Genomic DNA, 27,323 nt, shown 5'->3' on the forward strand with positions numbered 1-27,323 from the left:
TGCGTATCTCTAAGGAAATTACATAAAACATCCTAATTAATAGATACAATTGCCTTCTCAGGACTCTATCCATGTGCGGCAATCACCTTGAAGCGCCTCAATTCAACCCGATATCATACATCAAGTTGCACTATCGGAATCGGCTGCATCAGCTTACCTAGTTCGACTCAAATCCAGCCGATCCTAATCATAGCCGATCTGGACTCCAGCCGATTCCTGCTCTGTTTCCGAACTCGATCTCCGCCTCGGACTCCGCTTCGATCTAAACTTCTTTCCCGATGCCGATATTACCAAATTTGGTTGTTAACACCATGTAAAACATTTAAGAATGGTGCTCACTCTATTGCAACAACATCAGCTTTTTGTGAAAGAAAGCAAGTGTTCCTTTGCCCAACAGGAATTGAAATACTTCGACCATATCATTGGCACCAATGGAGTAGCAATAGATCTTGAAAAGGTGAAAGTAGTGCAATAATGGCAGGTACCTAGAAACTTGAAGCAACTCAAAGATTTTTTGGGTTTGGCTGGTTACTACGGCAAGTTCATCCAAGTATATGGTGTGATGACAAAACCTCTCACTACATTGCTGAAAAGGAACTCAAGTAATCTGGGAGTGATGCTCAGAAACAAGCCTTTGAAGCTGTGAATCAAGCTCTCAGTGGAGCACCAGTTCTTGCATTACCAGATTGTCACGCCCAGAAATTCACTAGTAATTTCCGAACTTATTTGTGCATTGGAAGTATTTTTAACAATTGAAAGATCATCTCATTGGTTAATTTATTTGGAAAAGCAATAAAATCATTCTTCCTAGTCTTGGGCCGAATTCAGCCCATTCCCTCCCTTCCTCTCAGCCCGGCCGAAAGTCTGTTTTGCCTCCCCCGTGCTACAGTACTCCATCTTCCTCCTCCAGCCGACTGTCTCCCATGCTGTGCACAGTGCCACCGATCCCCTTCCAAAAACAGTGAAGACCGTCCACCCCTCGGTTGTCGTCTCTCGTCGCCGGAAAGCCATCGCCACCATGGACAGTACCTCGCCGCCCTTCGAAGCTCGTCGCCGGCCATCTTCCGTCGCCGTCCGTCGTCGCGTAAGTGTTGGTAAGGACCGTCGTCTCACGCTCTTCCTCCCGGTGCCCTCCGTTTGCATTATTGTGCCGTGGTTCGCCGGCAACCGCCGCTCCCATGCCGTTCGCCGGTGTAGGTTTTTCCCTAGGGTCTTAATCCAATATAATCTAATCCGTGGTTTGTCTAGCGTTGTCGTCTCCGTGTGTTGCTATCGGAACGTTGTCATCATCCCTCCCTCTCCGATCGTTTTGGATCGGTGAGACGTCTATCCTTGTCTCCTTGGTTTAGATTTCAACCCATCGGCCACGCTTGCCAAGCCGCTTCGTCGCAGCCGCAGCCGTGCCCGTTGCGTTGTTGTTCGCCGCGCTGCTGCCCTAGCCCGTGCACCGTCGCTACCGGTTGTGCCGTTGTTGCTTGCCGTCGCTGCTGCGCTAGTCGCCTAGCCGCCGTTGTGCCCTCCCTGCCACAATCATGTTGCTCCTGCTGTGCGTTACCGCTTGCCGCTATCTGCTGTTTGGCTGCTGCTCGTGTGTGCCAAGTTGTTGCCGTCCCGCTACTGCAACCACCGAGCCACTGGTCGCCGTGCTGTGTTGTGCCGTGCCGTGCCGTTGCTGCTATACCATGTCGCAGCCGTGCGTCGCTTAAACCTAGCCGCCGCTATCCCGCGTTGTCGTTGTTGTGGTTTGTTCGCTGCCGTTGCCACGTAGCTGACTTGCAAAGCCTAAGGTGCAACCCTAAATTCCTACCGGCCTATCGTTTACCGTACCGGGGCTTTACCGTGAATCGTGTCTAGCCCACCGGTTTAGTCGCAGCCGTTGTTGAGTTGTTCGCTCGTTCGTTCGAACGAGGTGTCCCCATGCTTTGTTCGTTCGTCCGTGTGGAGTCGTTCTTTAGTTTAGAGCCGTTCAGAGCCGCCGGTTCCGTTCGCCGGTTTCAGTTGATCATTTAGGTGATCTCGTGTCACGTAGAATTGACTTGTTGAGTCGGTATCTCGTGAGGCTCGCTTGCCAGATCAATCCAAGCCATCCGATCTTGGTCAACTCTCGGTCAAGATTAATCTCAGCCGTCCAAAATCGATATAAATCCGTTCTCTCTTTTCAGTGGCATATTATTCCTTTTTAATATATGTCATCTACCAAATATAATCTAATCTATTTCCGGAGGTTGCTTTAATATTTTGTCTCAGTTAAAAATCTTTTGTAAATTGTTTAATTAATTTGAAATAGTCTTTTCTTTAATAGGCTTTAATTGGAATTAATCTTGTAAAATTCATAATTAATTCATATGAAGTCAGAATGAGGCCGTTCAAGTCTCATAATTCATCTAAAATTATGACCTACATGTTTGTTTACTTTATATGTATTGTTTATTTGGTTTTTATTAGTCTTTTTTCCCGTTTTGCGTGTTAGCTTGTCGTTTCCGTCGTTTCGAATGATCGTAAGTGCATCGGAAGTGTTCAAGAAGATTAATTGAAGACCCGTTATTGCAAGGCAAGTCACACATATCCCAAACACAGTTCCTTTGAGCATGTTGGTCCTATATTTAAATTCTCTATTTATTTCAACTGTGCATTTATTTTCGAATGTCACCAGGTGGTGTGAACTTATTCCTTTGTTATGGCCTGTTTGCATTGTTTACTCTATTCCTTGATACCTTGGGTTATTATAATTTGACTAGTTGAGCTTTATATATTGGTTCAGCTAGATATTAGACATAATTGCTTAGCCATGCTTAGAAACATTAGCACACTATTGGGATAACTAATGCTTCACTACTACTTAATGATGGACATGATAATGGCTAATCGTGATTGGTTAATTAATTAATGTGCCAACTAAAACTTGATAATGGTGGGTTGTGAGCACATGGTTTTGATGGTCGTGCTCATGACAATTAAGGACCGGTTCACGAGTTTCGGTTGTGAAACATTAACCGTGCCAACCACAAGCCAGAATGGGCAACGGCTGGACACTTTGTATAGCAAGGCTCATTGTGGAGCACCAGACTGAGAAGTGGAGGAGATAAGCCCACGGAGGTCGCTGAGGAGTCCATGCCTCTGGTTTTGAGGGGGTGACTACGATCCAGGAACGGTGCACTGCTTTGGGTTGAGTTATGCGAGGGATCTTGTCACAACTACACAAATGGTGACATGTTCAGCATGGGCACATGATGATATGGTGACATATTGTGGAGTTGTGTATTGTGGGTACAGTGGTACACCTCTGGCCAGAGTAAAACTATTCGAATAGCCGTGCCCGCGGTTATGGGCGGGTCTAACAATGTCTTTCATGATTAGTCTCACACTTCTCACCATAATAAGTGATGCTATAACTGGTAATAATTTGATTAGCTCCTGGTTTGGAATGGTACATTCCTGGTTTGGAGATAGATCTGTACAGCCGGGTATGGTTGTTCAGGATGGTTGGGCCTGTGCAGCATGGGTGTGCTGTTCAGTGATTGATTAATATTGATGATTAATTACTCTACTGTTTTACTACTCTTAAATGCTTGCTAAATGCTGCTTTTGCAAATGAGCCCTATATTATGCCATCCTTTGGTATCCTTGTGCACTTGCATAATTGCTGTGTGGCTTGCTGAGTATGTCATATGCTCACCTTGCAATAATCAATCAAACCTCAGTTGAAGACAAGTTGTGAAGGAGAAGACGTTTGGCTTATACCCCAGATGAGCTGCCTGTGGGAGTGGAGCCAGAGCTTCGCTAGACCGTAATTCCGCTGCAGTTTTCTTTTCTTTTGTAAGTATGTACAGTTATTATATTGATGAATCTGTATATTAAATTGTGAGTTTATGTACCTCGGCTGATTCCTGGACGAGGATTTAATGCACAAATAAGTTTGGAAATTACTAGTGAATTTCTGGGCGTGACACAGATTTTACTAAGGAGTTTGTGGTGGAGACAGATGCTAGTGACAAAGCGATTTTAGCAGTTTTAATGCAACAGGGTCACCCATTAGCTTTCATCAGCAATGCCTTGGAGATCAAATCCCAAGCAAAGTGGGAAAATTAACTATTTTCCATCCTCCCAAATTCCAGTTCTCAAATGCCACTCTAACAAAATTCCGTTCCCATTTACCACCCGGTCCCCACCCAAATTCTCTCCCATGCGCCACTTTTGACCTGTTTTTCATCTACGTGGCTGGTTTTTTTTTTGCATTTTAACCCTGTCTGACGTGGATGCCTTAAAGAAAAGACCTAAATGCCCTTGGTCCCACTTGTAATGAGTGTGGGCGGAGGTCCCTACTCCGGATCGGCTATCATGAGAGTTACAATTAATCGGTAAAATTACTATAAATTAATTGTAACTTTAATTTTTTTTACCATATAAATTAATTCTGTCTACCTAATTTTTGAACCCGAACCGACTCTAAATCATATCACACAAACTACCTCCATTACCATTATCCTACTCAATAATAATATACTAGTATTGTACTAGTTGAGACTACATTATAAATATGTTATATTTATTAACATCCTATGTGAGTATTTTTACATGTGACGTATAAAAAAAATCTACAACCTAATATATATACCTCAAATTTCCTCTTAAATAATTAATAACAAACATTTATTATCCTACTAGAAACTATGTGAACTATAATCTTTTCTAAATCCTCGATCCTACAAACTTTTACTAATATAAAAACTAATCAACTTACATGTAATTTTTTTTTCCTTCTCTCCACTGCCTCCTCTCCTCTACAGCCTCCCCTCTTGCTCTTCCCTTCCTATGTGCACCATCCCTCTTGCTCTACCTCTCCTCAGTACACTCCCTTCTAGCTCTTCCTCTCCCCCTCAGTACACTCCCCTTCTTGCTCTTTGTCTCCTCCTCAGTACTGCTTGACCTGGGGACCATCTCCTCTCCTTTTATGGAATGGGGTCCTTGGATTCATATGAAGAGAGATGTTACGAGCTGAGTGATCGTGTCCGACATAAAATGACTCGGCTAGCAAAAATAATAAAGAGAAAGTTGAGTGAAATGGGGAGTCCGTGGTAGACATGAAGTGACTCCCCGTGCAAAAAGGAAGAGAGGGGAAGAGTGGCTGTAATTGCATGCTGCTCCAAAACGCTAGCGCGCAATTTTCTTTGAAATATAAAAAATAATGTGGCCCCATGTCACTTGCGATTCTCAAAGCTGGTCTCGCACTTTCAATGAGCAAGACCGCGGGCCCCACGCCACCGATCACGTGTGGTATCGCGCTCCCAATGGGCGAGACCGCGGCTGCCCCAGAGCGCCAATAAAACGAGTCCACGGGACCCACAACCCTCCCGCTATCGCGTGTTGAAACCGCGATATCGACGCCACTCTAGCATTCCAAGCATGTGAGATCGCGAGCCCCCCCCAACACGCCATTAAAGCCACACCACGGGCCCCACACCCCTGCCGCTCTCGCGCGCTGAAAAAGAGATACCAAGCCAAGGAATTCTTTTTAGTAATAATGCTGTTTTAATAGAAAATTTCAAAAAAAAAGGTTGATAGACTAAAATTGCAAGTTTAGTACCCATCGAACAACCAAAATTTGATAGGGGTACATATCAAACCACCGCAATTCGATAGGGTACCTGTCGAACTGCGGTTATTCGATGGGGGATAAAAAATACCCTGTCGAACTGCAGTTGTTCGACAGGGGATAAAAAATAATTAAAAAAAAAGAGAACAATCACTATGTGCCACTGTACACTACTGTGCAGCACTATGCATGCAGGACTTATCGAACCATGGATGTTCGATAGGCCCCCTGTCATGCTCTTTCTTGTCATTTTCTATTTTTTAAAAAGTGATTCATAACCCTGTCGAACAATCGCAGTTCGACAAGTTATTAAACTTGCAATTTTAGTCGATCAGCTTCTACTTTTGCAATTTTTCATTAAAATAATATTATTTATAAATAAGTTCCCCAAGCCTAGTCTCGTGCTGCCAATGAGCGAGACCGTTGGGCTCACTCCTACCCATGCCACACTCTCCCAAATCGCGAAACCGCAGTGGTGTCGTGTCCCATTCCACGGCCTTTGCCACGTGCCGCTCTCTCACTCGAGAGAAACTCGAAACTGTCGTCGGCGTCGCTTAGCCAAAAAGCGATATCACCAGCTCAAATGTCTTTGCTCTTTCATTGCTCAAGACTAGCAGGAAATCCATAGCTGACGTCACACTCTCGCTCACGAATTGGTATTGGCGGTAACGTGGCGGTATTGCCTGACCCGTTGCGAACCTCGATATCACGCTTTCAAAACGCGATATCCACTAGTTGACACTAGGGATGAGGAAAAGACAAGGAGTGATGTTTTCAGGTTTGAGATGGGGTGGTTCCAGCATCCAAACTTTCATATCATTTAATTAAAGTTATGCCAACAAGATTACAGAAAAGGGTGTTGGATTATTGGCATGTCTTAATGCCTATTCTGAGAAGGTGGTTAAGGGGTTGGGGTGCTAATTTGAACAGTGAACAAAAAAGAAGAAAAAAAGCTTTAGAAAGGCAATTGGAAGCAATCGACAAAAGAGCAGATGAAAGGGACCTTTTTGAGCATGAGTGGGCAGAAAGGTATGAATTAGAAAGAGAATTAGAGGATATTTACTCTCATGAAGAGATTTGGTGGCAGAAAATATGTGGAGAGACTTGGCTGCTTAGGGGAGATGCAAACACCTCCTTTTTCACAGGTCTGCTAATGGTAGGAAAAGGAAGAGTTTAATTTTCTCTCTACAAAATGAGGGGAGGTGATCACAGATAAGGAACAAATCAATCAGCATATATATGGGTACTATAAGAAGCTTTTTGGTAAGGAGGACAACTGCAACATTCATCTAAAAGGGGATGCTTGGGGAGATAGGCTTAGGTTAAGTGAAGAGGATAAGGTAAGAATGGTCAGACCTTTCTCTATGGAGGAGGTGGAGAAGGTGATCAAAAGTATGAAAGCAAACACTGCACCCGGGCCTGATGGCTTTCCAGTTGGTTTTTACAAACATCTGTGGAGCCATTTTGGGGGTCTGATCAAAGAAATGATGATGATTTGCATAAAGGGGAGCTAGATATTGATAGGATTAACTATGGGGTGATAACTTTGCTTCCCAAAATAAAAGATGCAAATAAAATCAAGCAGTATAGACCTATTTGTTTGCAAAATGTAATTTTGAAGATTTTGACTAAGACTGTGACAATGAGGTTTTCTGAAGTGGCAAATAAGATAATAAGTTGGTCCCAGACGGCCTTCATTCCAGGGAGAAACATTCTAGAGGGATGTGTCATTCTGCATGAAGTACTTCATGAGTTGAAAAGGAAGAAGATGTCAAGAATTGTTTTTAAGATTGATTTCGAAAAAGCTTATGATAGAGTCAAATGTGATTTTCTCTATGAGGTCTTAGAAAAAAAGAATTTTGATCTTATTATGATTAGTTGGATAAAGAAGATCAATGAAGGGGGGAAGGTGAGCATTAACATCAATGGGGAACAAGGAGCTTTCTTTAAAACTTTCAGGGGCTTGAGGCAGGGGGACCTCCTGTCCCCCTTGATGTTCAATCTTGTAGGGGATGCTCTTGCTGTCATTCTTGATAAGGCTAAAGAAAGTGGGGTGTTGCAGGGGCTTGTTACTTGCAATACGCTGATGACACCATCCTTTTTGCCCAAGTATCTGACCAAAACATTATGTGCCTGAAATTCCTTCTGTTTTACTTTGAGATGTCAGGAATGAAGATTAACTACCAAAAAAGTGAGATGTATGTGCTGGGCGTGAGTGGGGAGGAGGAGATTAGAGTGGCCAATATGATGAATTGTAAGGTGGGGGTGATGCCCTTTACATATTTAGGTCTGCCAATGAGTTTGGATAAAATCACCATGAAAGATTTTTGTTTGATCATTAAAAGGGTGGAAAAAAGGATGCAGCCTTGGAAAAGTGGGTATTTGTCCTATGGGGGTAGGGAAATAAAAATTAATTCATCTTTGTCAAGTGCCCCAATGTATGCTATGGGTTTCTACTCTCTCCCAGAGGGCTTTCACTCCAAAATGGACTCTGCCAGAAGTAGATTTTATTGGCAAGGTGTAGGGGGGGGGGGGAAGAAAAAATATCACATGATTAAGTGGGAGGCTTTTTTAAGACCGAAAGACTTTGGGGGGATGGGTTTTTTGGACACTAGAATTATGAATATTTGCCTCCTCAGCAAGTGGATTATGAAATTGGATAATAGAGCTACTGACATGTGCTATGAAGTTCTCAGGAGAAAATACTTGAAGGGAAGCTTCTTCCAGAGTTTAGAGGTAGGGGGCTCTCAATTCTGGAAGGGCTTACACCATTGTAAAAGTCACTTACAAAGATTGGTGCAAAAAAATAGTACATGATGGCGGTAGGGTGGACTTCTGGGGGGATGTTTGGCTTGGTGATGCACCTCTGAAAGTGACCTTTCACAAGCTGTATGAAGTGAGTTTACAACAAAAAGCTACTGTTAGGGAGATGTGGGCTAATGGCGACTGCAATTTGATTTTTAGGAGAAGCCTAAATTTAGAGAGAGAGGGAGAATTACATGGTGTGAAGGATATCCTCCAATCTGTCCAGCTTGATGGTAACAGGGATGAAGTGATTTGGCCTTACACAAAAAATAAGTCTTTTACTGCTAAATCAATGTATAGGCTTTTAACTTTTGGGGGAGTTAAAGATACTGAAATGTGGTCTATCTGGAAAGGCAAGATTCCTTTAAAAATAAAACATTTCCTTTACCTTGTGGGGAGGGGAAAACTTCCTTGTGCCTCTCAGTTAGTCAAAAGGAATTGGAAGGGTGGGGATGAGTTTTTGCAAACTTTGCAAAAGCAGAGAAACAACTAATCACATCTTGTATGGCTGTCCTCTTGCGGTGTTCACTTGGTGTGTAGTGAAGGAAGTTTTGTGTCTGAATAATAGGCCTACTTCTTTCTGGGAATGTATTAGCTTTGTTTGGGAGTACTAGCTTTGTTTGGGATAGGGGGAAGAAGAATACTTGGATGGTTCTTTTAGCCAGTGCTTGTTGGGCTCTTTGGCTGACACAAAACGATTGGGTTTTTAAAGATATTTTGGTTTCATCTCCATTGCAGGTTGTCTACAGGATGATCTCCTTTGCTCGGAGGTGGAAGGTTTTTCTAAAGGAAGAAGAGCGAAAGGTGCTGGAAGCGTGACTTGAAGCTGTACTGGACAAATTGAAGTCACTAAGACCGTTTACGTTGCCTGCAGATCTTTAGTGTCTTTTGTGCTGGTTTTCCTACCTGAGGGTTTTAGCTCTTATGTTTGAGTATTCTGGGTTTAATGTGAGCCTGATATGTAGCTGGCATCCCCAGCAAGGTACTTCTTTAGGTTTCTATGTTATGTTCTGGTACTCTTTTCCTGTATTTCAAGACTTTGTATCATGTTTGGCTTTCTCCAAAAAGCCGGATCAAATTAATATTTGATCTGCCCTCAAAAAAAAAAAACGTGATATCGACAGTATATTTCTGCAAATCAATGAAAATCCGGTATATTTCTGAAAGAAAATATCGAGGAACAGCATTTTTTTTTTCATTTTGCTCCTCCGATAGAAAGCCATGAGCCATAGGGTGTTCCAGAATTCGGACTGAGTTAGTACAAGTAAACATTCTCTAAACACATTTTAGTCAACCCCATACTCAGTTACACAAAGAGAAGGTGAGAGAACCCAAGGTTATCCTATCTATGGAGACTAGAGAAGGGCCTAAATTCAGTGCCATTTCCATTCTACGGTTTTTTACTGGGTACGTATTTACAACAATGATGGGCGAGATGCTGCAGATAATCACATGCAAGTAAGAACTTTGTTATGTGTTCTCAGAGAGACATAATTTTGTAGCGTTTGTGATCGTCTCTCCACGGCCTGAATTGATCATCTTGCCCAATATTCTACAAAACAATACACAGTCAAGAAAACTACAAAGAACTAGAGTAAATGTTCAAAAAAAAAATCGTACTATTGCGCAAGCATGTAGCCAAATGGTATGCCACTGCATGCTAGTACGAAGATAATACGAACACTAATGCTGCAAAAGGAAGCAAACTAGTGACATTTGGCATCATTCCCAGAAATTAGTCCCAGCCCCATATTTAGCACGTAGCAGTCCAAGTGTAACATACATCACAGGGCTAGACAAACTGTAAACCTACACTAAAAAATATGGTTCTTTAACTCTACCAAAAACAAATAATCTGCTCTGATTGGGAGTAGTTTGTGCAAGTAAACACAAATATATTGAGAGCTTAACAGGGATGGAAATGTGAATACTAGCAGCTAGACACTATGAAGTTCTCCAACATCATAATTACTAGCATTGCACAAATTGACAAGCCCTTGATCAAAAAAAAAAAAAAAAACTAGCATTGCACAAAACAGTATGAAGTTACCTCCAACCAGAAGAAAAGCCCACGCAACAGAGCCAAGCGATTGGGATAGCTGGCTTCTTCAACTTGTTTGGCAAGATCTGTAGTCAAATAAATAAAATTAATTGCTGCTATAGCTCAACAACAGAATACAAACCAGATTAGTGCACTTTTGCAGATTTCATTTGATACCAAGGTCAGCTTTGTCATCTCTTTGAGGGCAAAAGAACATCAAAAGCAAAAGAAAATAAAAATTATACTTAATCGAATAGAGAAAATCCAAGAAATGCCATTGACAAGCGCCAAATTCCAAGAAATGCAATCGACAAGTGCGAGTTCCATGAAATGTCGTCGTATCAGTGATGTTGTCCCGAAAATGCCATTGCCATTACGGTTCCGTTAGGAGCTATCATTTATGTGCTATAGGATGAACAATGCATTTAACGGGGCAGGATGGGCACAACCCTAACGGCGATGACATTTCTAGAACAAAGTTGCGTGTACGATGGCGTTTTATGGAACTCGCACTGTTGATGGCATTTCTTGGAATTGGGCACTTGTCAATAGCATTTCTTGGATTATCTCGATGGGGATAAATCCACTGTTCTTTTCAGCATTCCCATCACAGCAGTGACATCTGCATACATGCTGAAAATTTTAAATGAAACAATTTAGCTCACATAAGATCAGTATGAAGTCCAAAACAAAACTATTTTGGACGCTCGCAGTGTTGTACAAAATGATCCAACATTCCATATACTTGAGCACAGATGAATACAACATCATCCATCCGTGTTATGGTCAGTTTGTAGGATAAACATTGTCATGGGCAGACTTGAATAAGGCATAAAAATGTAAAAACTCTAAAAACCATATAGTCCCAAACAATGAAAATAACACTTGCGAGCAAAGGAAAACCTTTTAAACGTTCCATAAAGGATAACAAATAGATGTTCAATAAGCACAGAAAAACAGAACAGTACACATTATCGTTTCTGTAATTATAGAAAGATTTCTTCCACTAACAAAATAATACATGGCAGAAATCAAAAAAAATGTCTGTCACACTCATACCAAATGAATGTGCATGATACATAAGCAAGAATACCTGGGTAACAATCAAAATATGATTTTGCCTTCTCATGTTGAGAGTAGTAATACTTCACACCACAGCGTGTCCGACGTTCCCTTGTCAATGGATTGCGAATAGTAGCCATACCAAAGAGTTTGTCATATTCTCCCTGGCTAAAGGGTTTGTTGAGAACATGTATCAATCTTTGCTTGAAATCCGATTCTTCCCTATCATTTATATGTATTGGCCATATAACTCCATGTGACCCCTGGAAAAATGAATAAGGAGAAATGTGTTGCAATTAAAAGGAACTATGTTATGACATACTGACAACTTCTAAAATTAAAAATACAACTAACAATTACGAGAAATAAAAGTATGGCATAGCATTAATCAAAGATGAGAAACACAAAAGCATTCCAACAATCAAACAAAAGGATCAGAACTACATGGGCTCCTTCCTTTTTAAAAATCTATGTGCACTGTGAATAAGCATGGTACACAAATATACAAATACTACAACATTAACAATTTTCGTGAATGATTCGAACTATTAGCCTCCATCGCATTCTTTCAATGTAGAAGGAACTAGTAGTCAACCCTGGTGAGAATAATGTGGTCCAATAAGTCTTGCCATCTAAGAGATATGGAACAAGGGAAGAAAATGTGTGGAAAAACAGAAAAAAAAAAAAAGGTAAGATAATGTTAGTATTAAAAAAAAGCAATCAAAGTCAAAACTCATCCAACTAATCCACCCCACCAAGTGGAAAATTGCCATGTATTAACCCACTTCATGTAATTGCTTTAGTATGAGCTTTCCCATTGGTGCTCGCATATGTCCATGCACCGCATTTGACATTTCGTTAACCAATTTGATAAGATGACAGAAATGAAAATGTGTTTTATACTTTTGTTTCTTGTTTGGCTGCAGTCGTATATCTAACATGAGTTTTTGTTTCTTGTAGAGTTTCACATCAGGAAAGTGAACAAACAAAAAACTTTGCTTCCTAGAAATTTTACCACTATGTTCAAGTTGGTGTCCTTGGAGACAGGCAGCCATGTAGCTGGTGCCTCACGCGCAACAACATACAGAGCTATGAGATGAGAATGGATTGGGTGCAAACCGAAAATTCCTTCAGTGTATTTGTTTTCGTCTTTTTTTAGCCTTGGAAATGAGTACGAATCATATCCCAGCACAATTTCAATTATTCCCAAATAAGGCCAAATAATGAATACTTCTGAAACTATGTGCATATAAATAGCAAAAAGACCTATATACCAACAAGGTATACAGCATTATCAATAAACAAAAATGCCAGAATGCATAATCATTAAGAAGGTTAAAAATGTTGTAAAACTATATAACATGCCCTAGCTATAAAGAGTTCTCGGGAAACAGCATTGGTGTGGTAGTTGGAAGATTCCACCTAATAGGGTTTCAAATCCGATTAAATGGTTGTGTGATCCTCGCCGCACCGCCCAACATTTCCATATCCTCACTGCTCATCGTCCAACATAGATTCTTTGGGCCGTTGGCAGCTGTAGTTCACTGCATGGAGAGTGATGGTACGCGATCGTCAGCGGTCATGAAACCTTGACAAATATGCCTTTCTAGGCATGCCAACCTATGGTGGCGGTGGATAGAGTTGGGGATAGCTAGAATGTGGAGGGAGTGGTGGTCGAGGAATGACTTCCCCAACGGTCGACCTTCCTTCATCAGCAGGGTGGAGATCATGATGGCTCGACAGCTATGGTAGCCTATGATGATCTGGTCTTCACTTTGCTATATCCATCAATCTAGTCTAAATTAATTGGATCTAGCAATTAGATAGTGTTGAGAAATTATCTACAAGCTCTAATAATTCATCAAGGATGAAAACCATATTTCTACTATTTATTGGTTAGTTTCATCAATGGCGTCGACAGGTGCGCTTCTTGAAAGCTTTGCCATGGAGAATTGGTACTTGAGATGCGGAGAGAAATCCATTATCTAATATTCACAGGTTGGATTTGGCGATGACGATGGGTTGTAATGGTTGGATATGACAATGGATTGTAACCCTTCTTGGAGGTGTTCCTCCGAAGATTAAAAACTCAAAACTTTTTTGCTGCATAGTTATCGAGTTCATGTGAATGTTTCTCTAGTTGTTCCAGAAGCAGGTTTGTGTTGGCCAACAATAATTTCTTTGTTATGTAATATTTTTTTGGCCTTTTATCCCTTTCTTTGTAACAAGTGCTAAGCACTTGGCGATGTAAGGGTTGTGTGCTTGCCTAGTTTCATCACTTTCCTTAACTAAACAAAATTGTGAAGAGATCTGTTTAAGGAAATAGTTCAACAAACAAATGATTATTGGGCAACTTGTAGCATCCTCTAATTATTGGGGATTTGCTTTCATAGCATCGCTTGAACTCTAACAAGTGATGGTGTTAAGGCAATTTAGGCAATGGTATTTCAATTATTATCTCCCAATTATTGGGTTTTATGTACTTGAGCTGAGGCCCAATATGTGAATAGGCCCTGTTAGCTAATGGCAATAATCAAATATATTCTATCACTGATGAAGAGAGTTTTATGCCCATCAGATGGCCCATGAATAATGATAACAGCGACTAATTATCACTGTCTAATGGTGCACGAACCCAGTCATGAACGGCATACAGAGTGACCAAGAACATTGAACAAATGAAAAAGAAATTCTAAGCCAAGGACGTCTTCTCGACTGGACCATGCACATATGAGTCTTGTCTTATACACGTACATTGCTTAAAACTAGAGTTCAGAACCAAATTTGGTACATAAATTGCAGTGGCAGAACTTCTAGTCAGTTAGACTAGATGAAACATTGTATATTAGAAGGCCAGGAAACCGTAGTATGCACACGCAGGAATTACAGAGTACTAGATTACGGAAACATTGTTAAGTAGGCGTTTGTTTATATTATTAAAAGTGGGAATTGCTCGAGCAACTACTGATGATCATTTTAAGGCAGACAAGGTAAAAGTCGAGCAGATTTGTGAAGTTGTAGCTTCAGATTTATTCATTAATTGAATAGAACAGAAAATGAATAGTTTATTTGCTAGGCCCATGTTATCAAAAGCAGATTAAACAGATATAGCCTGTTCTATAATTCAATACAGCCCAATTTTAGATTCACATTAATCCTTCACGTAGCATTACAACTTGTCAAGTCAAACTGTTTTCAAACAAAACATCCGAAGAAAAGTGTCATGAAATCAAGCTGTGGTAGGCCGAAACAAAAAAGAGAGATCCAATGCTGGATTTATGAACAGAAAGAGCTGCAAACAATTTAACACAAGTGTCAAACAAAACATCCGAAGAAAAGTGTCATGAAATCAAGCTGTGGTAGGCCGAAACAAAAAAGAGAGATCCAATGCTGGATTTATGAACAGAAAGAGCTGCAAACAATTTAACACAAGTGTCTTATTGAGAATGCATGCTAATCAGGACCAGCTCAAACATAATCTCAAACCACCTAATTCTGTACAATTGGCTCTGCAGCTATCTCAAAGCCCTGTAGTAGCTTCTGGGGGCCACAGAAACAAAGCATGAATGCCAAAAGGCGGACAAACAAAAAACAACAAATCCAAATATCTTGTTTTAGTCTTTACACATATCTCTCTTAATTATCGTTAGAAGCCTAACCAGATAGGCAGATTTTGTTTTTCCCTCCTGCTGAGCCATCCCAGGTCTCAGACCCACTTCTTCCATGAGCACCAACAAAAGTACTCCAGTAACACTCAAACTATGAATGTTAGAAATTGGAAACAAACAAAATAGTGCTTCTCATAGCGGACTCAATGGCTGACTTCATCAACCATTTAGCATGTACTATAGCGCTAAATCAACAAATTTTGTAACAGGAAACAATCAATAAGAAAATCAACTGGTGTTGGATCATGGGTTCTTTGTACTGGAAATAAAAGTTTGAAGATTTTTTGTTTCATGGTTTGATGTTGAACTTCATTCAAAAGAAAACAAACAGCTGTGAGGGTTGTTAGGTTAGTATGATGAAGTTCATGAAGTGCAACAGGGAAAATATAAATTTCACAATCGAAAATAGGTTATCATTTTTCAATTGTAAAAACATATTGACTATAATGTTCATACAGAATTACACAGCAATAGGCACGTAGGCTAATTTGTCATGTTTTAGCCAAAATTGTGAAGTAAGAAGCACTCGGAAGGGCAAGTAGTGCAAAGCTAAAGTTGATCAAGCATGCTAAAAGTGGATGATAAGCAGTCAAACTGTTTCCATCTTTAACAATAATATACTAGCTAATTTGAATTCAAGTACGATTTTTCGACATGATGTACGAGCCATCTACACTCAAAAAAAGTTGGAAGACACAGGTTCTACAACAAAGAAGGTTTGACATTTGTACGATGCTAAGTACCGATTGCAAAGCACAGATGCAGAGAACTATTTCCAAAATGAAAGTGCACATGAAACATATGATCTTTAGCTAATGTCCGACATAACAGATTAGAGAAACTGGCATGCATAACATAAGAAATTCTCACCGAAGCGATACGAGGGGCGGTTTTGTGGCCATTGCTTAAGTTTGTCAGTCTAGTTGTAGTCGCTAGTTTCTCCACAGCCGGCACAATCTGCAACTGCCCATCTTCCTCTTCCACCTTGATCACCTGATCAGGCACATGTCACGCATGTTTGTCACACACATTACATCAGACTCAGAAATAACCAACATTGGGCCATGAGAACCTACCACACCCTCTGCTAATTGACAATCTTTCCCCTTAGCAGAAAGGGCAACCTCTTTCTTCCCATGAACCTTCTTATCCTTTGGATTTTTAACCTCTTTCTTCTTATCCTTCAGATTTTTCACTGGTGTTGTATCATCTTTCCCCTTAGAATGAAAGGAATGAAAGTTGAACTCTTTTCTGAGCTTCTTCTTCCGATCCTCTTCCGCCACCATGGCACCATCTTCCCCCCTAGCAGGAAGGTCGACCACTCTCTTCCCCTTCTTCTCCTGATCCTCTTTTACCATGGTAAAATCTTTCTTTCTAGACGGAACGGCAACCTCATTCTTCACATCCTCCTCCTCCTCCTGATCCTCCTCCACAATTTTCGCCTAAGAGCAAGCAAACATGTATGTCAGAGACGCGCACAACAACAGTAAACAAGAAGATGGAAAGTAGAACGAGCTGGCAAACCTTTCGTCGACGCGGATCGGGCTCCGGAGCACCCATCACGGACTCATCGGAAGACTCATCCGAGCTGAGCGCCGCGCCCGAAGCATCGTACCTGATCACATTGCCCTCATGCTCCAGCACGAAGCCGCCATGCCCAACGAGGCGCACGTTCTGAAGGAACACGCGGTAGTCCTCTTCAATGTCGGGGTCGGGTGCGGGTTCGGGTTCGCCGGACGAGCTCTCCTCCTCCTCCTCCTCCTCCATCCGGCAGCGCTTGCGTGCAGCCCCGCCCCGGGAGGAGGTGGAGGCGGCGCCGTTGGTGAGGGGCTTCTCGTATTGGAGGTAGTAGGAAGGGTTGGCGCCGTCGGCAGGGACGCGGACGGCGTAGGAGTGGCCTTCCTCGCGGACATTGTCGAGGAAGTACTTCCAATCCGCGTCTATCGGGCCCCCGCCGCCCCCGCCGCCGCCGGCAGCGGCGGAGCGGGCACGATGGTTGGGCTTCGGCATTGGTGACTGTGAGGAGAGTGTGGGGAACGGGGGAGGGGATATGCCGATTGTTTTAATTTTGAGTAAATTTCATAAAAATACATTGTTTTGTGATTTAAGTTGTATAAAACAACACATATTTTGACGGTAGTGCTATTCCACGTGCTACAGCGCGGAATAATAATTCGAGCGCCGCACACCGCCTTCTCCTCCCGGTTTTTCTTTTTTACCACCCCACATTTCCTCCGCATCGCACCTTTTCTCGGTTTGATTTTTTTCGTTTTTTACCACCCATCTTGTGTGTTTCTTTTTTTTCTCTTTTCCATCTTATCATGCTTCATTAATGGGCCCGGTCACGTCTCAAAAATAACGAATTTACTCCGTGGAGTTTTTGATTTACTCCTAGCCTCCCACATCTGCTCATTCTAGAGTAACAAATTTATTCGCATGAATGCCTCATTCTAAAGTAATAAATTTACTCGCATGAATGCCTCCACATCGTATAACGCCATACTTAGATGGTCGTAAAAGAATTACTACTAGCTTACAACGCTAGTAATTGTTTTACCAATATTATTTAAATTTTGTGGTCTATGAGTAAAATAATTACTACCTTTCTCTCGATATAGCCCATGATGTAATAGCCACCGTGTAGTAATATGTTTACTGATGTGTTCAATACACAGTATAAGAGTAAAAACTGAGATTTTGTGGTATGCGAGTAAAACAATTACCACCTTCCTCTCGATATAGCCATGATCTTGTAGCCACCGTGTAGTAATATGTAAAAACTAGTACTAAGAGTATTATTGATCTGTATCACAAAATAGTCGTATGAATGAAAAAGTTACAGGCTCAATCACACACAAACTATAAAATTACTCACAGGTGAATCAAACTAGAAAAGAAAATAAATGATTCAGCCGAAAATCCATTATGGAATCATGGAAGGATGTAGCGGTGTGGTATAGAGATGAGCTCGACGTTGCGCAATAGCAGCTATCCATCATCTAGCAAGCACAAAAAAAATGCAAAAACATTCTCGTTCATGTAATACAGATGATGAGCAAAAGAAAAATAGCAAACAATCTCCATCACCAGTGGACTCCACCCTATCCTCTGCGGCCAGCCACATGGAGCACGATGTGCAAATGTAGAACCTGTGCAGCCCATCAATTGAGATCAGGTAATATTGGAGATTGCATGTTAATTTGATTTGCAAAAAAAATTAGGGCTTCATGTGTGAAGTTGAAGGAAAGTATGCAGATGCAAATCAGAGTGTTATTTCCTTACTTGCTTGTTCTATCAATGTCGTCGACGTGGAGCAGTCGTTGGTTGTTGCTATTAGCCCAGGTGAACACCTCCTTGCTGGTTAAGGTGTTGCCTAGCGTCCGGCAGCGAGGCTCGAAATAGTGCCTTCGCCTCAACCGCCGCCGGCCACCGCTCGCCGGCCACCACCATCAACCGCCACGGTGTCGTCGTCCTCCTCCATGGTGTGTCGCTGATCTGTGGGCTGGGATGGTGGATCGATTCAGATCCGAAAAAAAAAGGAAAAAACAGAGTGGGGGCGAGAGTAGTTGGTTGGGTACGAGAAAAATAGAATATATACCGCCAGTAGAGAAGTTGTTTTTATCGAAGTAAATTATTTACTCTGATAATGGTGGGTGCACGATGCGAGACGTGGGGTGGGATCGGAAGCAGTGGAGTTGTTTTTATTATCGAAGTAAATTGTTTACTCGAATAAAGGTGGGTGGTTGAGGCGCGCGATAGGAGTAAATCGTTTATTCCGACAATGGTAAGAGTGGGATGACGGGACGTGAGGTGGGGGGGGCCTGGGCTGGTGCATGTTTGGCGCGCTGCGCTCCTAATAGTAGTTCTACACATTTTGATACTCAGCACTTAAGTACATATATTTTGGTAGTTTAGTTTCACAAAACCACATTATTGATGAATGGATTCACCCGTGAGATGACATAGTTGTTCCATCTAGGATGAGGACGTTGCATCCTATTAATTTCGTGCGATGGCTGGTAATAGGATGCCATGTCCTCGTCCTAGTTGAAACAACCACGCCATCTCACGGGTGAATACATTCATTGATAGTGTGGTTTGGTGAAACTACACTACCAAAATATATATACTTAAGTACCAAGTGTCAAAGTGTGTAGTTTTCTGCAAATTAGACCACAAAATGTGTAGTTTTGTGAAATTTACTCTTTAATTTTTCTAATCATTTTCATTTGAATTAAATAAGTAGTAATAAATCGGATAGGTGAGGTGACTGATGAAAATACTATGGACACTATATCCAACTGGGAATGAGATCATCTGACGTTGGGAAAAAACGTCAGAGGCGCACAGTCCTCTAATTGTGGTATTTTTAACGGTCTGAACTGCAGTGAACGGACAAGATCGATCGCTACAATATGATATATAAACAATATTTTTTATTGTTTTCTGCCGTTGCTACAGTGACTACAGTAGAGGAACTGTTTTGTACTGTAGCGTAAGCCCCAAAACACTGTGTGCCTCTGACGTTTTCACTCAAAGTCAGAGGAGCCGGATCCCTCCAACTGCATCATAGCATCCAATCTAGATGCTATGAAAGTAGTATGGACGCAGCCCAACTCTAGCGTGGACGTTATTCTCCATAGCGTCCATTCTCTCACGCAGCCCAACCATCGATCATCGACTCTCGATAGCCAACATGTCGTTATAGCGCGCCCTATCGTGCCGTTTATACTTACGATGTGTTGCTGGCCTAGCATGTGGCGCTGATGCGCTCTTGGTTTTTACTGATATGCTTTATTAATCATTTAAATTGGACATGTTGTAAAAGTGGCCAAATTGCACAGATAACATTGAATCCTTCAACTTGATTCATATCCAACAGCAGCTCCTTCCCATACATCTTGTTTGGCCTAGCTGATTGATTTAGCTCAGGCGCCCAGCTGCTTGGTTTGGCCCATAAGCATAGCGAGTAGAGGCACAAGAATAAGAAAAAGGCACGAGAAGAGGCACCATGGACGAGAGTTTTGGTGCGAGGAGCTGAGGAGGCAATCACTGATGGGGTGAGCTTCTCCGTCCTTCAATCCTCTAGGTAAATCTCAACAATCTGTCTCTCGACCACCTTCTTTCTCATAAATGGCTCACTAAATCAATCAAACATACATCGTCATGTTTCTTTCAGCTTGATCGAGCTTTCCCTTTTCTCATGGAAGAAACTGTCGCTTGTCAATCTGAGACTTGCCACTAAAGCAAGTCTAATAGTCATGCGATGGAAGGACATAGGTTTGTGTAAAACAATGTTATGATTGTGTCTTTAGCAATATGTGTGGTGATATGTAAACAACAATCATAGTATGGTTTTTCCAATTTTTTGGTCAGCAATCATAGGTTCCTAATCTGGTATCTAAGGTTGGAATGGAATTTACAAATCCAAATGAAACTTGCGCATTTTGGCTTAGCTACGGTGGGCAAGAAGGCTTCGAGGTAAGAAAAATGTATTAAAACAAAAGGCAATCCGATAGCAAGATCACATAATGTAGATTTGTTTGTGCAAATGAGGGTTATCGATTACAATATAAAAGGAATCATTTAACAAAATGCCCTCGAGCTGAAACTGAACCAATTGTCAAGTCTACATGAATCTGAAAGTAGATGGAAAGAAGGATATATACAAAGAGTCTGATCTGGTATTGGAACACAATCACCCACTACACTTGCCTGAAACTCTATATTTAATGGTGTCACAAAGGAAAATGCCTTTTAAATTGAAACGACGGATGATGCATGAATTGGGCTAAAAGCGGCACAAGGCGGAACACTCAATCTTAGCTACACCCTTCACGATAACAAGAACTATTTACGGAGCAAGCGCCAATGGGAGATGGCATATGGCCAAGAAGGTAGTGTGCTTAAGTATTTTCATGACAAAATTGTTGAGAACCCATCATTCCAATATGCACTGCGAATTGACTATGAAGAGCAAATTGCAAATATATTCTAGGCTGATGCTAAAATGATCATGGACTACCACATTTTGGTGATGTTGTTAGCTTTGACACCACTTTTGAAACAAATAACGAGAGCAGGCCTTTTTGTGTGTTTGTAGGGTTCAATCACTTTAGAGAAACCGTGGTTTTTGGTTCTGCACTCATGTATGATGAAACATTTGAGTCTTTCAAGTGATTGTTTGAGACTTTTCTGAAAGCTCATAATGGAAAGTGGCCTAAAACATTCTATATCGATCAAGATTTGACTATGGAAAAGGCGGTTGAAGAGGTGTTTACATAAGCATGGCATGGGTTATGCACCTTTCAAATTATGTAGAATGCTATCAACCATCTACATGAACTGAAGAATGAAGACACAAATGTTCTATTGCTTTTTAGTACATGCATGTTTGAGTATGAGGGCATTGAAGAATACATCACTTTGACATTTTGAGGAAAAAGATGAGCAAGCAAACTTGGTTTGATAGCGTATACATGTTGAAGAAAAATTAGGTTGAATGCCATATGAAGGATGTCATCACATTAGGAATGAGAAGTACACAATTGAGTGAGAACCTAAACAATGATTTGAAAAATCATTTTGAATCTGATTTTGATATCATTTGATTCTCTAAGCATTTGGAAAGGGTCGTGCAAGTAAAAATGGAACAATGAACTGAAATCAGAAATTGAATCAAGGAAAAAATTGCCTAAAATCTATATGGGAGACCACCGCCTATTTTGGTGCAGGCTAGCAAGCTGTATATCTTACTTAGGTACCTTATTTGTCACCTTTTGGTTCATATATATTTTGTTTATTCGAGTTACAAGTTCATAGCTAGTGCTTTATTCCATTATCCACTGAATTTTTTGGTTGAGACCGGAATTTCCAAACCATACAGGAAAGTTCCAATTTGAACCGAAAGTTCTCATTTTTCTAATATGCTATGAAGTGTGATAATTTTTTTAGGAACGCCTATTCACCACCCCCCCTCTCTAGGCGACATTAAGGTCCTTTCACCAATACTTTTCCCTTCCATTGAAATCTTCCAAAGGATTGGCATGTTAAGTGGTTCTACTTCTCAAACCCCAATTCTTTTCTTGAATAGGACTTCCCCTAGTTAGTACATCGCTCATTAAGCGTCCTTCAGACAAAGAAATGTCCAAAGTCAGCACACTCATCGCTAGATTTACTGCCATGAGAGGGCAAGGATTGATTGGGGTAGATGTCACTTGGCACTTCATAAAATCAAGGTTGCAACCTACAAAAGATGGATCTCGTGAAATTAAAGAATCTTTGGATAATTGAAGGCTAGGATGCATAAAATATTCTCTAACGGAATTGAGATTCCTACTACCGAACAAAAGCCTTTGAACACATATCATTGCTCAATACATATCTTCTTGTTCATACTCCTAAGTTTTTTCTATCATCATTGTTTTTACAATTTTCCTTGTTAAAATAAGCCTATAATGTAACATTCCTTAAATTTCCATGAAAATCAACTGTATCTCGCCCTCCGAGTATGGGACAGCAGTCCCCATGGAAACCAGCTACTGGTCCAAAGATCAATGGAACTGATCAAAGGGTGAAAAAAAAGAGAGCAGCAGCTAGCCCGAACTCCGAAGACGGATACTGTGCTGATCCTAAAAGTAAGAGGTGGCTGATTGTTGAATCTGATGATGACGTAGCTAGCAAAGCTTAGCCAAACTGTTATGACTTTTCCTCAGCAGCAAAGCACCAAGTCCTCCCCCTCCATTGAACTGGCCCGCGCTTTAGGACCTCTTCCATGTGTTGTTTACTCTGAATCCATCTAGAGTTAAATGCACTAATTGAGGATATCTTCGTCTGTTACTCTCTATCATGCAGGGAACCATCTGATATTGATCCGACTAGCAAGTCAGAGGACCTCTACAGCGACGGTGACAGGGACGCCTATTCCAACCTTCGGTGGACGCAGAACACGAGTTCGCCTCAAGCCTTCAAAGTTCAACCTCACCGGCATGCAGTGGTACAACACACTCAGCTTTCTTTCTTCTTTTTCTTAAACATCACACTCGCTTTTGATTTGTACAATATCACTGCATGGGATTCTAATTCAAATTACTATACATCTTAGATGGTTGGAGGCGAGCTGGTCTTTGGATTGTTAGTAGATTAGCATGCAGATTACTGCGAGGAATCAGGTTTGATTGGCTAAATAGTTTGCTACTACTGTTACTTTCATGTTTATACCATCGAGAGAATGTTTGGAAGTGAGAGTTTTCATGTTTATACCATCAAGATAGTGTTTGAAAGAGAGGGTACAATGGTGCTTAAATTTAAATTTTCCTTCAACATTACATCATTGCCCTCTGATCCAGATCCTATGCTCCTCACCCCTGCTCCCCTTCTCAGACGACCAGGGGGGCCACGACCCGATGCTGCCGCTCCTGGCAGAGATCGCTCCCAAGTTCCCACGGGAGGCAGAGAACGAGACGAAGAGGACGGGTGGGGAAAAAGCGATACTGGGAGAGGATAAGGTGGCATCGGCAGCTGAGTTGGGCCAGAAGAAGATGGGCCATCTCGGCCCAGATGCGCAGCAGGCCCCCAAGATGGACCTCCTCACTCAGTCCACTCAAGATGACGAGGCCCAAGCTTCCATAGGAGACCAGCCCACCCTGGTGCAGCAGGCCGACTGCGAGGAGCAACACCAGGCCATGGTCCAGACTCAGCCCATCCACGGAGGAGAAGGTGAATGTGAAAAGGTCATCTTATCTCCTCTGTTCTCGCAGCTGCAACCACCGATCATCCTGCAGGCGCCGCTCGAGCTAGCGCCGCCCGGCGTGGCCAAGACGAAGGGGTGCGGACGCAAGGTGATGCAGATGCCGTCGCGGTGGAGCGGCCATAAGGCGCGCTTCTCATCGGTGCCGGTGTCCAAGCGCGCAGAAGTGCGCCTCATGGAGGAGATGGGGCTGCTCACCCCGGGTGAACCGGTCGGGGATGCGGCGGTAGGGGCTTATGCAAAGTCCTTTGACACACCGCCTCCGTCGCATGTCATCGCCGGTCTGCGGGCGCTCACACGCATGGATGGAGTGCACGACATGCCGGTGCCAGGAGAGGAAGGAACCACCGCAACGATGGTGGTCTGAGGCGCGCGCTGTCGCGGCCTGAGAGAAGTCATCAGCTGTCATGATTGTCCGCATCAGTGTTAGAGCTGCAGGAATGGTCTTCCATCATCATCTGCATGTATCCTTTACATTTCTCTGCGGCCTTAAGCCGCTGCTCGCTGTATGGTCGATGCGACTAGCGCTCCCATGCTGCAACGGCCTTAAGCCGGAGCTCCTTAGTCGATTGATGCGAATAGCGCTCCCGGTAGGCACCAGCCTTCAGCCGGTTAGTAGCAGAGTAGACAGGCTAGAAGATAATGAAATTGCTTCTACATGGCCATGTTTGGATTGTAGTTGTAGGTCATGGAAGAAAATATGTAGCCCTCTATCTGCTTATGAACTAATTCATTTGGAAAACATTATGGGGTCGATCCTTTTGGAAAAAATTGTGTGTTATACTTCGCCCAAATGTTACAACATCTGAGAATTCTCAATTGGAATGTTCGCGGACTAAATAACCCAGCACGAAGAGAGGCAGTCCTCGAAGCAGCCGAGCTGGCCAGAGCAGGCATCCTGTGCTTGCAAGAAACAAAATTAAGTTGTATAGACCAATGGATCGGCAAAGAGATCGGGGGAAGCAAGCTGTCGAACTTCAATTTCCTTCCTGCCAATGGAACTTGTGGAGGAATTGCCATCTTCTAGGATGACACAATTGTTAACATGGTGAATTTCTCCCAAGGAACACACCATCTTTCAGCGATGGCAACGACCATAACTGATAATCTCAGCTTCATCATCACAGTAGTTTATGGACCCTCAGAAGACTGTGACAAGGAAAATTTCCTCGCCGAATTAGTCGCAGCCAAGCCACCAACAGACACGCCATGGTTGGTCATGGGAGACTTCAACATCATATATGAGGCTAGGGATAAGAATAACCAGAATTTGAACAGGCGTCTTATGGGGCGCTTCAGGGCAACCTTAAAAACATTGGAGCTAAAAGACATTAGATTGCAAAACAGGTAGTTCACTTGGAGTAATGAGCAGGGAAACCCGATTCTAAGCAAATTAGATAGGATTCTGAGCAATAGTGAGGGAGATATTCTTTTCTCTGGGCATTCCTTGCTAGCACTATCCACATCCTGCTTTGAACTGGCGTCTAATGGGGCGCTTCAAGGCAACCTTAAATACATTGGAGCTAAAAGACATTAGATTGCAAAACAGGCAGTTCACTCGGAGTAATGAGCAAGGAAACCCGATTCTAAGCAAATTAGATAGGATTCTGAGCAATAGTGAGGGAGATATTCTTTTCTATGGGCATTCCTTGCTAGCACTATCCACATCCTGCTCAGACCACTGCCAGTTGCTGCTAGCACCAATGCAAGAACCAAAGAGGAAACCGAGGTTCCGATTTGAAAATTTCTGGATTATAGTGGAAGGTTTCCTAGGCGTCGTAACCCAGGCTTGGAACGAGCCTATCCAGGAAGGTCACCCCACTTGGCGGCTAAGTCAAAAGCTCAGAAACAACGAAGCGGCCTTGAGGAAATGGAGCAAGCAAAAGTTTGGGCAATCAAAATTACAATTCATTATGGTACAAGAACTTATCTACAGGCTGGATGTAGCCCTGGAAACAAGAACTCTGACAGCAAAGGAACACCAATTCAGGAAAGACCTCAAGATAAGAATTCTAGGGCTAGCAGGGGTGGAAAAGGCGAGGAAGAAGCAAGCATCTAGGGTAAAATGGCTAAAAGAAGGTGATGCTAACACAAGGTTCTTCCACATAAAGATGAATGCTCGAAGGAGAAAAAATTTCATCCATTGCTTGCAGCAAGATGGAAATACCCTGCACACACATGAGGACAAAGCAGCTCACCTTCATGCCCACTTCAACTCAATCTTAGGGACAAGAAGACAGTGTGGCTGCACATTAAATTGGGAAGCATTAGGACTAAGTACAATACAAGATGATAGCATGGATGAGCCGTTCACAGAGGATGAAATCTGGGAAGCAATTAAAAACTCTCCAAAGGAAAAAGCGTCGGGCCTAGATGGTTTCACTGGCGCTTTCTACAATAGTTGCTGGCACATAATAAAAAAGAAAATTGTGGATGTTTTTGCAAGCTTTCACAACCTCACAGGGGGGAACTTTGGAAGCATAAACAGGGCCATGATAACACTGTTGCCGAAGAAAGACTCGCCACGCTCGGTGAATGATTTCAGACCCATTAGTCTGATCCACTCTGTGGCGAAGCTTATATCCAAAACTTTGGCAATGAGACTGGCAGCATGGCTTGGTGATTTGGTCTCGCATGCCCAAAGTGCTTTCATCAAGAAGAGATGCATACAAGATTTACTTCCTCTATGTGCGCAACATGATCCGGTCCTTGCACATGCAACGGAAACCATCCCTCTTCTTCAAGTTGGATATAACAAAGGCATTTGATTCGATATCTTGGGAATACCTTGTCGAAATGCTGCAGTGGAGAGGCTTTAGTCAGCGCTGGAGAAATTGGATTGTGCTTCTCCTATCGACTGCATCATCTAGAATCTTACTCAATGGGATAGTGGGAGAACCAACTACACACAGGTGAGGCCTTTGGCAGGGTGATCCCCTCTCGCCCTACCTCTTCATCCTAGCAATTGACCCGATTCAACGACTACTCAATGAGGCCACGCAAGAGGGGCTTCTATCTCCGTTATCAAACCGAGCAGCGCGGTTCAGAATATCCTTATATGCTGATGATGCAGCGATCTTTATAAACCCGATCAAAAATGATGTCAACAACTTGATTAGCATCCTCAAGTTCTTCGGCGAGGCCACAGGCCTTCAAGTGAACCTGCACAAGAGCTCGGTCATGCCCATCAAATGCGTAGAGCAGAACCTGTCCGAGGTGTTGGAAAATTTCAATGGACAGCGGGGCAATTTTCCCATAACATATTTGGGATTGCTGCTCACCCCAGGTCGCATCAAGAGAATACACTTGCAACCGGTGATGGACAAGTTGCAATCAAGGTTAGTGGGATGGAAAGGGAAGTTAATCCAGCAATCAGGGCGGAAGACGCTAGTCACGTCTGTTCTC

The 27,323-nt window shown here is 42.4% G+C and overlaps 1 protein-coding gene and 1 pseudogene across 1 annotated transcript; one reads left to right on the forward strand and one right to left on the reverse strand.

Annotated features, from left to right (window-relative positions):
- Positions 1–9,569: 9,569 nt before the first annotated feature.
- LOC4335197 (uncharacterized) lies at positions 9,570–17,189 on the reverse strand. The gene is made up of 6 exons (XM_015778929.3): positions 16,694–17,189; positions 16,246–16,611; positions 16,040–16,162; positions 11,533–11,764; positions 10,449–10,525; positions 9,570–9,950 (listed from the first exon to the last, which is right to left on the reverse strand). Exons 1-6 carry the CDS (start codon positions 17,177–17,179, stop codon positions 9,879–9,881), a joined length of 1,356 nt encoding a protein of 451 aa, XP_015634415.1. The 5' UTR covers positions 17,180–17,189; the 3' UTR covers positions 9,570–9,878.
- A 3,392-nt stretch (positions 17,190–20,581) lies between these two features.
- LOC136356151 (protein FAR1-RELATED SEQUENCE 5-like) lies at positions 20,582–24,285 on the forward strand (annotated as a pseudogene).
- Positions 24,286–27,323: the final 3,038 nt, after the last annotated feature.

Source organism: Oryza sativa, chromosome 4, assembly GCF_034140825.1.
Source record: "Oryza sativa Japonica Group chromosome 4, ASM3414082v1".
Classification (NCBI taxonomy): domain Eukaryota; kingdom Viridiplantae; phylum Streptophyta; class Magnoliopsida; order Poales; family Poaceae; genus Oryza; species Oryza sativa.

What these genes read in the sequence shown, in the direction of transcription:
- LOC4335197 (XM_015778929.3), bottom strand. Translation starts at nt 17,179, where the DNA reads ATGCCGAAGCCCAACCATCGTGCCCGCTCCGCCGCTGCCGGCGGCGGC. An exon ending in CCGATCCGCGTCGACGAAAG is followed by an intron (nt 16,612 to 16,693) that starts GTTTGCCAGCTC and finishes GCTTGCTCTTAG; the next exon opens with GCGAAAATTGTGGAGGAGGA. An exon ending in CCGCCCCTCGTATCGCTTCG is followed by an intron (nt 11,765 to 16,039) that starts GTGAGAATTTCT and finishes TCATTTTTCCAG; the next exon opens with GGGTCACATGGAGTTATATG.